General features: G+C 25.6%; 1 protein-coding gene across 4 annotated transcripts in view; it reads left to right on the top strand.

Moving 5' to 3' along the window:
• Positions 1–13,663, top strand: part of LOC108570027 (disheveled-associated activator of morphogenesis 1) — a 77,739-nt gene that overhangs the window by 39,028 nt on the left and 25,048 nt on the right. Inside the window, exon 1 of one of the 4 annotated variants that reach the window (XM_017931838.1) lies at positions 1,873–2,130. The exons of 2 other annotated variants lie outside the window; for them this stretch is intronic. In XM_017931838.1, coding sequence (XP_017787327.1) covers positions 2,068–2,130 — 63 coding nt within the window. In that variant the 5' untranslated portion in view covers positions 1,873–2,067. Of the gene's footprint in view, positions 1–1,872; positions 2,131–6,542; positions 6,613–13,663 lie in introns of those variants that run through there. One more of the 4 variants, XM_017931839.1, reaches the window with a different exon arrangement.

The raw sequence follows: 13,663 nt of genomic DNA on the forward strand, positions 1-13,663 counted from the left end.
TAAAAAAAAATCTCAACAATAAACATTAAAGTTTATATGATTACATATAAGTATAAATTGTTTATTATTGATAGATATTTTTGCTACAACTATTGTTTTCTGTTTTAAATCATAGAAAATTTCCATTGAGTAAACTGTTATAAAATATGTAAAAGGATATTTAAAATATAGATTTTTTTACTTAATTTCTAGAGCTATAAAACATTTACATTAAAAAAACTGATAAAAATATTATTATAAATTTGATTATGTTGTTTATAATAAGAATCACAAAGAAATATTATTAGTAAATAAGTAGTATAAATGTAAATGTGACGTTTTTTGATAGGAAATAACATAAATTTTCAGATTTCATAAAACGTAATTAATGAGCGAATTGTATTCAAAAAAATTATGAAATACAATCATGTTTGTCTAATATTTGTAGTATTAAAAGCATATTAAACCTAAAAGTGTTTGTCAAATAAATACATTTACAAGTAACATTGATTTCATACACAATTTTTTTAAAATTTAATTTGATCAAAATTAAATTGACAAAAAAAAGTACCAAAGTTTAAAGAAAACTTATGTACTGTTGATTAAAAACAAATTTTGAAAATATGAGTCATAATTTGCGTCTAGTTTATGAAAAATTAAACAAAATTTTGATAAATTTATAACTAATTCAAGAAAATTTAATAAAATTTAAATTAATAAGTTAAGAATCAATACATCAAGTTCTTTTTCATTAATTTTATTTTTTTTTTTATAAATAAATTTTAAAAATAAGAAAAAATGTTTATAGAATTTATTTCATCAAAAAAATATAACAAATTTAAATCTATTATTCAACTTTGATATAACAATTTTCTTTCTAGTCTAATTCTACTTAGGTTTACCTATTCTTAACATAAATATTTTGTTATGTAAACATACTATCATCATTTTATTCTCTATTGTTGTCTGTTTTAAACTAAACAATTTTGAACTATTTTCATTAATTCTCTATATGAAATGTTCCAATTTTCTTAATATGTATTCACTAAAAAGTTAAAAATTTAAACTTACTTTCTTATTTGTATGTATTTGCATTCTTAACAATACTTAAAATTTCAATTACACTATTTATTATCAAGAGTTTTAGTGTGTAATAGTTTTGATTAAATTTCAATAATTTTTTTATATGAAATGATCCAATATTTCTACTTTATTTATTAAAAAAGTTCAAAATTTAAACTTTCATTCTTATTTACTATACTTACTTACAATTTTATACAAGTTTTTATTCTATATTTTTTGATCATCATTAATTATTTGTATGAAATGTTCATTTTTTTCTGCTTTATTTGGATAAAAATCGTAGACTTTAAACATTTCAATTAAATTCATAGTAATCCTAAGTATAAAACATAGCTACAAATCAAATTTAGAATAAATTTTGAACTATTATTAATGTTGATTAAATTATATAATTATTGATTGTATTTAAATTTTTCGAAATTCTTCTAAATGTTAGTAGCATTTGTTTTGTAAACAAAATGTTGTTTAGGATTAAAACGATCTTTTCGTGAAGAAATGTGGAAATCTGAGAAGATGAGTGAAAAAGACCGAAGCAAAAGATTATTAATAATAAATCAAATGCAATAAAAATGCCTTGATTCGAAAACTTTCTCGTCTGCGGCGCCACCGATGCAAGTAGGTCGGTGTTTGAATATTTTGCTACACCTGTGCTGTTGTGTGTGCCGAAGAAGTGGATGCCTTGGCTTTGGTATCCAACATACCTGTGATAGCCGCGAACGCGATTGTACCTCCCAACAGCGCGACCACAGAGAACGTACCATCATCATCAACAAGTTCTTCGTCAGTTACGTTCCGCGCTCAGTTCGGATTGTTGTTGTTGTTGTTTTTTTCGTCGGCAACGATGAATTTTTGAAACATTTCTTTGATCGACGAGATAGTGAATGAGAACTGTGTGTATCTCTCTTCGATTTTTATTTTTTGGATTACTTTTGATCCTTTTTTTCGGTGTTTTTGGCATGTTCTTTCTTCCTGGATAAAAGACGAGAGTCGACGATTTTTGCAACGATGAATTCAGTGAAGATGTGTAGCAAGGAGCAGTTGAACGATATCATGGATAAAATGCACAAGGTACCAAAAAAAAAGCGTTTAAAACAAATGTAATTATCACTTTTTGTTGCTGCGAATAAAACGCAATTTCTTGACGATAAATCCGAAACCGGGCATTTAATTAACGTGGTCCACCTCGGGCTAAAACTATATATATATAAGCACGCACACTTGTGATTTCGTACACAGCCAGTGCTTTCTAGTTGTTGTATTTAAAAATTTTCTCTCAGATCGTAAGATTATAGGTGGATGGAAAAGAAAGTGCACACGAAATTTGTTTTTGTTCCTGTTTCGAAATAAAATCGTAAAGTGTTGATAAACAGATAAAAGAATTAAAGAAACCGTTGCGTTTCATTTGTAATTTGCCTTAAACGGATCATAAACATTCTTGTTCGCTTCTTTTTGCCTCGGTTGGAGGCAGCGGTTTCAAAACTAGTTATGCTCATCGCTATTTAATGTTCCAATTTTTTCTGTTTTTTTTTATATTTATTAACACACACACAAAAAAAAATAGTAGTAATACATAAGGATTTAAGCTTTCTTTATTACTTATTAGATTTACATTCGTTCGTAATCCTCAAAACGTTTATTACACAATTTATTATCATCAATTTATCCCTTATTTATAAACTAAACTATTTTGAACAAATTTCATTAATTCTTTAGATGAAATGTTCCAATTTTCCTACTTTATTTACCAAAAAGTTAACGTTCTTTCCTATTTGTTACATTTTACATTTGTAACATTCAAAAATAATTTAATTTACACAATTTGTTATCAAGAATTTTTGTCCTCTAATGATTTTGATGGAATTTCATTAATTTGTTAATATCAATTGTTCGAATTTGCAACATTATTAATACTTTATTTATCAAAAAATTAAAAGTTTAAACTTTCTTTCTTATTTTGTTGTATTGTACATTGAATACATTCCTAAAAATTTGTATTTTCAATTTATTATCACGAAGATTTATTTTGCAATAATTTCGATCAAATTTCTTCAATTTTGTATAGGAAATGTTCAAATTTTTAAACTCTATTTACCAAAAAGTTAAAAAATTAAACTTTCTTTCTTATTTGCTTGTATTTTACATTTGTAACATTCCTCAAAATTTGAATTACACAATTTGTTATCACGAGGTTTCATTTTACAACAATTTTGATCATATTTCCTCAATTTTGTATACGAAATGATAAAATTTTTCTACTGTATTTACCAAAAAGTTAAAAAATTTAAACTTTATTTCTTATTTGTTGTATTTTACATTGAATAAATTCCTCAAAATTTGAATTACACAATTTATTTTTACGAGGTTTCATTCTGCAATAATTTAGATCAAATTTCCTCAATTTTGTATACGAAATGATCAATTTTTTCTAGTCTATTTACCAAAGAGTTAAAAATTTAAACTTTCTTTCTTATTTGTTTGTATTTTACATTTGTAACATTCCTCAAAATTTGAATTACACAATTTATTATCACGAGGTTTAATTCTGCAATAATTTTGATCAAATTTCCTCAATTTTGTATATGAAATTTTTCTACTTTATTTACCAAAAACTTAAAAATTATATTTAATTTTATAATATTTTTCAAAATATAAATTACACAATTTATTATCACGAATTTCTATTCTCTAATAATTTGATTAATTATAGCCAATTTATAGTCAGTTATAATTGAAAATTTTCTGCTTTATTTGCATAAAAATAGAAGAATTTAAACATTCTTCATTAGATATTAGATTTAAATTCTTAGTAATCACTAAATTACATAATATAGATTCAAATTTGATTAATTGGAAAAATTTCATTCAAATTTTACCGATTTTTTTTACATAAAATTATACAAATTTCATTCATTCTTCATTAGATTTACAAGAAGTAGAATTTTTCAAAATATTAATTAAACAATTAATTATCACAACTTTTTCTTAGTCTTCAATTTTGATTATTTTGTAAACTAAACAATGTTGATCAAATTTCATTCAATATAAATATGAAATGTTCCAAATTTATACAATTTTTCCATTTTTGAGCTAAACATTCTTATACAAAATAATTTAAGTTTTCTTTAATATGATGCATCAAAAATAAATTTACCTTGAACTTTAAAACTATTAATAAAATCTTGTTTATTTATTTATATACTTACCTTTTAATATGTATTCTTTGTCTTGTCTAAAACATTTCGAATGCATTCAGTCGATGCGCTTTCTTTGTCGTTTTCTTTCGGCGAAACGCTTTTGTATATATAAAAAAAATATATACATAAACATTCGTACATTTAACTTTGATGTAACGTTTTCTACGTTCTAAATTGAGCAAGGCTTTCGTCATTTTCTGTAGAAGGAATTGGAAAACGTAATAAAACCACCACGTACAAAAATGCACACACATACAAAAAAAAAATGCAATTATTTCTTTCTGTCCAAATATTTGCACTAAGTAATTGTAAATTTCTCAATAAATTTCCCATTTATTTCTTGAAATAAACAGCTTTGTATAAGTTTTTATTATTTATGTTTAATTTCTAATGAAATTTATCAAATGAACATTTATTTTCAAACTATAAACATTAATGAAATATTTACAATAATTCTTTTAAATTCATTATTGAAACAAAACGTTTTAGAATTTAATAAATAATCCAAAATTAATAAATTATAGTAATTATAAATTAGTATGAATGAGTGAATATTGAATGTGAATTTTGCATAAAATTTATATTTTTATAAAAAAAAATATTAAAATTTGAATATTTTGTAATGATCGTACATATTTTCAAATACTCTTGTAACTAAAAAAAAATCAACAATCTACAATTACTTTTTGTGTAATTGCGACAATTAATTTACTTAACAGAATTCTTATAAATATTTCTTCAATAAAGAACTTGATTTGATTATGATTTCTTTCTAATTTTTTGTAATTCTTTTACAAGCAAAGTTAAGAATTTTCGAGTTTCAGATTATTTACTTATAAATTATATATATATCACATAGATATCTCAAATATTTTCAAATTTGAATATTTAGTAATGATTATACATATTTTCCAATACTCTTGTAACTAAAAAAAAATCAACAATTTAGATTACTTTTTGTGTAATTGCGACAATTAATTTACTTACAAAATTCTTATCAATATTTCTTCAATAAAAAACTTGATTTGATTATGATTTCTTTCTAATTTTTTGTAATTCTTTTACAAGTAAAGATTAAGAATTTTCAAGTTTTAAATTACTTAGTTAAATATTATATATATATTTCATAGATATCTCAAATATTTTCAAATTTGAATATTTTGTAATGTTCATACATATTTTCCAATACTCTTTTAACTAAAAAAAAATCAACAATTTAGATTACTTTTTGTGTAATTGCGACAATTAATTTACTTACAAAATTCTTATCAATATTTCTTCAATAAAAAACTTGATTTGATTATGATTTCTTTCTAATTTTTTGTAATTCTTTTACAAGTAAAGATTAAGAATTTTCAAGTTCTAGATTACTTAGTTAAATATTATAAAAATATTTCATAGATATCTCAAATATTTTCAAATTTGAATATTTTGTAATGTTTATACATATTTTCCAATACTCTTGTAATTAAAAAAAAATCAACAATTTAGATTACTTTTTTTGTGTAATTGCGACAATTAATTTACTTAACAGAATTGAAATTTGATTATGATTTCTAACCAAATTTTTGTAATTCTTTTACTAGTTTTAGATTATAATAAATTATATATATTTATATAAAAGTATCTATAAGTATTGCGTAATTGTTGGTCAATTAATTAAAATCTGAAGACATTGAACTGAAAATAACAATAATTACAATTAATGCGCAGTTGAAAAGGTCGCACGAAAATTGATAATCATATAGAATTAAACGATCAACGTGTCAGTCAGTCAGTCATTTGTAAAGCGCACAAACGAAGGTTGCACAAGAATGGGCAAAAAATTCTTGTAGTTTCGGAAACAAAAAGGATTTGAAAGGCAACCGAACAAATAAATTGGTAACGAATAATAATAAAAAAAAAGGAAACCGATAACCGCAAATTAAAATATTTGCAATAATAATTATTAAACGCGCGTTCGCGCGCGTTCAAACTTTGCATGTGTAGTTATTATAATATATTACGATATGAAAGCGAGTACACAAATTACACGTTTTCCTATTTCGCGTTATGCAAGTTCATGTGTCCGAAAGCGATGATCCCGTATATGAAACAAAAAAAAAAGAGAAGTTAAATAAAATTTCACTCGACCTTGATTATTTATCCTCGCTGCTGCCGTACAAATAATAATAATTCCCCTCCAAACGTTATCAGCACAAAGTGTACAATGTTTTTTTTTTATATATTATTATTTGCGCTGATAATGCGATATTGGCTGTGGTTGTGAGCAGTTGATTAGTGACAGGTGTGTGTGTCGTTTACGTTGATGATCCTTTCCAATTCTTTGGGATTAAATGCACGAGATTCCGTGAAGGTAGTAAGGAAGATTTAGTCCTTTGGACAAACGCGGATATGTATTTTTTCATTCTGTACGTTTAATGAGGATAAAATTGTCTGGTAGATGAGTAATGGATTGAAGCCATCTAAATCGTAATTTGCCTAAAAGGGGATCAATGTCACTCACACCTTTTACTCGATATTTGATATAGAAGTCGGCAAAATACGCGATGAGCTAAGAATGATTCCCTTAACAGGATTACATTTAATTGGAAGAATGTTCAGACAAACAACAGTTTTTTTGCTTGGAAATACAGTGGAACCTCGCATAACGAGTGAAAGGAATTGTAAGAAAAATGACTCGAAATTCGCATAACGAGTGACGATGAGAAGAGAGTATCCAAACGAATGAATCAATTTTTTATTGTTGTGACAATGAATCTTTCATTTTGATAAGTTATGTAATTATAGTACAAACTATATTTAATAAGGTTAATTTTTGTAATTTTTTTTAAACTAGAAAATACCAGTTTCTTTTAACTTTTGAAGCTTTGTTTCATGGTAAAATATAGAAATAAGGCACAAATAATATTTGGTTGTAATTATTGGTTATTTATAAAGAAAACTATTAGAAATTAATTAAATAAAGATTTTTTTAAAGAAAGTTACGTAAAGATATTTGTTTGTTATAAATCAATAACAAATAATCATATTTATTTCAATATATTTAGTAAATCAATAATTTATATTTAATTCATTAATTTACAATAGAAATTAATGAAATAATTAAAAACAAAATCAATGATTGCAATGAAAATGATGGTTTCTTCAATAAATGTTAATAAACTTTATATTTATTAAACTTCTTTTCTTTCTAAACTGAATTAGAAATCGAAATATTTAAGAAAAAAATACAAAATTTTGAAATTTACTTGTAATTTACTGTAATTGGGATTCCTATACAAAATTTAAGCGATTTCTATGAAAAAATCCAACATTCGAAATTTACTGTAAATAAAATTTTGTTTTGAGAAATACCGAAAAATTCGAAATTTGAATTAAATTTTACAATTAAATTCCAAATTTTCTTTATATTGAAATCATATTGCACAATAACCATAAACATAAATCATCCATTCAAGTAGTTTCAACAATACACGTTGTTTAACTTTCAAATAAGATAGTTGCATTACTATAAAATTTACTGTTCACTGTTTATAGAATTAGAAATATCTTTTATATTGAAAACAATATTAAAACATAAAGTTAAAGTGGATTTTGAATCATCCAATTTTTTTCGAAGAAGAACTGATTAAAAAATATATCATCATCATTTATTTCCTGTGATTATACTGATAAAATTATTTGGAAATGAATGATTGCATTTATTTCTGATAAATAACAAGTAGATAAATGCAACAAATTGTTGATTTATTATCGGATCAACGTTGTAATAAACGTATCGTCGTCATTAGATAACAAAAGAAAAACACATGTTTTATAGTGAATTTGCTACCTAAACAATACAATTATTTACTTTATCTTATTCCTAGTAATAATTAGGCTTATTTTGTTTTATGATGATTATAATATTATTTTTAATTGATCTTTTTAATAAATTGATAAATTGGAATTAGATGAATGATAATGCAACTACTTTTTTTTAATATTTCATTGTAAGTAACTTGTCAAGTATCACCTGTACTTGTCAAGTAATTTGCAATAAACAGCCTTGCTTTAAATTTGGGAAAAGATGTTTTGAAAATATGTTTCTATATAAGTAACTTGACAAGTATTGCAATTTATCATCTTTACTTGTCAAATTACATGCCATTAACACATTTGTAAAGTGTTTCTTTGTAACTACGTTTCTATATTTCATAGTAAGTAACTTGTCAAGTATTGCAATGTATCACCTTTACTTCTCAAGTTACATGCACTCAGCAGCTACCTTTTTTTTTAATTTGGGAAAAGTTGTTTTGAAACTACGGTTCTATATACGTAACTTGTCAAGTATCGTAATGTGTCATTTTTACTTGTCAATTACATGCAATAAACAGGCAATTTTTTTTGTAAAGTTTTCTTTATAACTACGTTTCTATATTTCATAGTAAGTAACTTGTCAAGTATTGCAATGTATCACCTTTACTTCTCAAGTTACATGCAATCAGCAGCTATCTTTTTTTTTAATTTGGGAAAAGTTGTTTTGAAACTACGGTTCTATATACGTTACTTGTCAAGTATTGTAATGTGTCATTTTTACTTGTCAAGTTACATGCAACAAACATTAACATTTATATTTTGTAAAGTTTTCTTTTAACTACGTTTCTATATTTCATAGTAAGTAACTTGTCAAGTATTGCAATGTATCACCTTTACTTCTCAAGTTACATGCAATCAGCAGCTATCTTTTTTTTTAATTTGGGAAAATTGTTTTGAAACTACGGTTCTATATACGTTACTTGTCAAGTATTGTAATGTGTCATTTTTACTTGTCAAGTTACATGCAACAGCAACATTTATAAATTTTATAAATTAAAGTAACTACGTTTCTATATTTCATAGTAAGTAACTTGTTAAGTATAGCAATGTATCATTTTTACTTGTCAAGTTACATGTAAATAACAGCTATATTTTTTTATTTGGTAAAAGTTGTTTTGAATCAACGTTTCTATATTTAATAGTAAGTAACTTGTCAAGTATTGTAATATATCACTTTTACTTGACAAGTTACTTGCAATAAACATACAACTTTAATAAAATTGTAGAAAACGCTGTTTAAAATAATTGGAACAAAGAACAGTTAAACAATTTGCAATACTTACACTTAAATCTTTAATTTTGTATACTTAAAATATCAGTTTTTAATTAAACGCAAAGTAAAAATTGCAACAATTTCCGTATTTTCATATAATTACTTAAATTTTAAATAAATATGCAAATTAAATAAGAAGCTGGAATTAACATCGTTGAAATAATAATGCACGAGCCACGAAAATTGCGAAAATAACAATTTGCGAAATGCAATTTGGCAATTAAACGAAATGAGTTCCGTCCGTCCGTCCATCGAACTGCTCTTCGTTAATAAGGAACGATGATTGCGCGCGTTACACAACCAGACGGAAGAGTTTTTTTTATTATACAAAACCATTATTATATTTTCTTCCTTTATGCAATGCCACAAGCGAAATCGAAACGCTTAAAGAATTCATCTGGTGTCATCTCCAGTTTCCAACTTTCATACAAGAAAACAAAGCTACTGGTAATAATTACATTACGAAATGCAACGGACGCGCGCTTTTCGCTCCTTCGCCAGAGCGCTTTATAATTGTTAAAATAAGTTTACTTTGCACTTCGATTATAAAGTCGTTTGCGAGTACATCGCGTGTTCCAGGTGTTAATTGTGTCAATTAATAAGTTTTTAATGAGTTTTTAACAATGGAAATTAAGTTTAATCAATAATTGAAGATTAATTAATGGTTTCGTAAACGTAGATTTTACAACGAGAACTTGTGTTCTTAGTAATTTATTTATTAATGGAAACTGTTTGTATGTAATAATAGTGATTTGGGAGATTGTAAATTGTTATTTAATTGCAGATTTGAAAGGTTTAAGTCGTTGGGTTGTTGAGAAGTTTTCAAGTAGATTTATAACTCAAAATAATTCGTGTGATTTCAAGTTCTTGCACGTTTCAAACCGGACTAATCAAATTTTGTGCACTAATTCTTACAATTGATATTTTAAAACCGTACTATATCGAATCAGCACTGATCGAAGCAGGACTTTGCAATTTATTTCTTTTCTAATTAAACGTAATTCTTCATAAAATCACCCATTCAAAGATTACATTTTTATATGAAGAAATTGAACTAAGATTAAAAGGTTCAAATTATATGATTAAGTTTTAAGTGGAAGGAAATCCTCTGAGCTGTATGTCAGTGCTCACCTAAAGTCTAATAACTGATGTTATCTACAAGGAAACAAGAAATGTAGACAGCAGTAAAAGTGTAGTTGTAAAGCAGTTACTTTGTGTGTGCGGGATAATACACAATCGGTGTATGTTGATACCATAGTTCGGAATGGTCTCTTTACATGCTACTTCTACTGGAATACAATGCGAGAGCAAAGACGTTGATGATGAGGATGATGGCATCTCGATGTTAGTAAAATGTGTAATGAACCGAGACCGCCGTGTATATGTGTGTGCATTGAGCAGCAGATGCTGCAATTATGCCTTCAATTAAACAGTAAACTAGAGATTTCGATCCGTTACAGCTTCCATTTCTTCGTGTACGTGTGTTGTAATTGCAACGTGCATATAGGAAAGTCGGAAGTGTTTAATCATCGATCTAACCAATTCATCTATCCATGTGTGCACGTATTATTTACATGACCGTTGTTCCAATCCGTTCGTTTTTCCTGCATCACCATATTCATAAACTTCTGCTTTTATCTGCTCATTTTTGCGATTTCTGCTTCGATTCCGTTCAATGGAATATGTCACTGGATACAGTTAAGATTTCATTGGCACCGATTCTTTTCTTCCATTTTCGAAGTCCTCGACTTCTTCCTTAAACAGTTTTGTAACACGCACGTCTCGGTTATTACGCAGCGATGCGCTTCCTGAATTCAGCACACATTTCAAACAGAACACACACCTCATCGTTTATTGACAGCTTACAATAGTTAAACAACATTTGATACTACTTGAATGGATAATTTTTCTGTCAACTGTCATTATTTCAGTCATACTAATTTGAAATACTCATTTTGACAGAAACTGTTTTTGAAATGTCAAATATAAATCGTTTTACCTGTCAACCTATACAGAACTTTGAAGTACTTATTTTGACAACAAATAAATGAAATTCGTTCAGCAAATTTCAAATAAATTGAACTAAATGTTTCTATAACAGTTAATTGTATTATAAATGTCAAAAGGTAACCATATATATTATCTGTGAACTAATTTTTAAAACTTACGAGAAATGCAGTTTTTATTGATTTATTTGTTTATTTTAATAACAGACAATTGTTTTTAAATGTCATATGGAACTCTTTCACTTTATCTGTCAATTGTCAACAAATTCGAACTACTTACATACATACAGAACTTTGAACTATTTATTTTGACAACAAATAAATTTGTCTGTCAAATTTCAACTAATTTGAACTACATATTTATAGAACAGTTAACAGTCTTTTTTTTTTGAAATGTCAAAGTTGACCTTTCATTTGACGTGTCAAAAACTTACTTACGGAAAATACATTGATTTTTCAATCATTTTTTTATTCCCATATCAGTTAATTGTTTCTAAATGTCAGATAAACTTTTTCATAAAAATATCTCAACTGTCAACAAATTTGTAATAATTTAGATAAATGTAGTTTTTTTTTCTATAATATGATATGACATAAGTCAATTATTTTTATATAACAGATCAAACTCGTTCATCAAATTTTAAATAAATTGAACTAAATGTTTCTATAACAGTTAATTGTTTTATAAATGTCAAAACTAATCAACTGTCAACTAATTTGTAATACTTACTATAAATGCAGTTTTTATTGAATAATTTGTTTATTTTAATAACAGACAATTATTTTTAAATGTCAGATGAAACTCTTTCATTTTTTCTGTCAACTGTCAACAAATTCGAACTACTTACAATAAGTACAGTGTCTTTTCTATAATTTATTTATTCTGACAACAGTTCATTATTTCAGTCAAACTAATTTGAAGTACTCATTTTGACAGAAATTGTTTTTGAAATGTCAAATGTCAATCGTTTTACATGTCAACCTATACAGAACTTTGAACTACTTATTTTGACAACAAATAAATTTGTCTGTCAAATTTCAACTAATTTGAACTACATATTTATACAACAGTTGACAGGTTTCATACGGAAAACACATTATATTTTCAATCATTTGTTTATTGCGATATCAGTTAATTATTTCTAAATGTCAGATACACGTTTTCATTAAAATATGTCAACTGTCAACAAATTTGTAATACTTTAGATAAATGTAGTTTTTTTCTATAATTTGTTTATTTTGACAAAAATCAATTATTTTTATATAGCAGATCAAACTTGTTCAGCAAATTTCAAATAAATTGAACTAAATCTTTCTATAACAGTTAATTGTTTTATAAATGTCAAAACTAATCAACTGTCAACTAATTTGTAATGTTTTTAAATGTCAGATGGAACTCTTTCACTTTATCTGTCAACTGTCAATTAATTTGATCTACTTATTTTGACAGCAGATACTTTTGAAATGAAAAAGATAACCTGTCATTTGACCTGTCAACAATTTTGAACTACTTAAAGTAAATTGCAGCGTTTACTACTATCTTAGCAAAGGAAATATATGAGATGAAGATTCTTAATGTAATGTTCCGTATACATTACGCTCAATCTATGGTAAAATACTTGCACTTACTGCACTGACCATAAGGAACTAAATATAGTCACATAAATTATATATGTTAGTACATATATCAGCGCAGATGTTACTACGATTGTTTTAGTTTTTTATGAAAAAATAATCAATATTTGCTATAAAAGAATCTTCAAATTAATTTAATTTTTTTTAATTAATTAAATTAATTAACTACAAATGCAACCTAATAATCTATATATTACGTGCAGAATTCAAATTTAATGAATGAAATATGTAAGTTTCCATAAATTATCCAAACTAAGAGCAGATCTTAATGAATTTACAAACATTGAATAATTGCACATTAACACAATACGGACAAAAGCGATTAATACTAATTGAGACATGGTAATTCATAGTTGCGAGTACGAAAAAAAAACGTGTTAAAAGTTACACGCGAATGCTAATAATTATAAGATTATGAATTAATTAAGGATAGTTGACAAGGTCGAAACTTGTAGAAAAAATGTCGCTTTTCAACCGTAAATGGGAGGAAAAAGTGTTTATCCATAATTGCAAAAGCGTTATAAATAAGGAATATCGGTAAATGCATAGTTGCATTCGTAATTAGTCAGCATGAGCTGTATTCACGTGTTTCTTTTCAAGGGGAAATTTGTTATTAATACAAATATTACCGT

The sequence above is a fragment of the Nicrophorus vespilloides genome, unplaced genomic scaffold (assembly GCF_001412225.1).
Source record: "Nicrophorus vespilloides isolate i.1.1-1 unplaced genomic scaffold, Nicve_v1.0, whole genome shotgun sequence".
Classification (NCBI taxonomy): Eukaryota; Metazoa; Arthropoda; class Insecta; order Coleoptera; family Silphidae; genus Nicrophorus; species Nicrophorus vespilloides.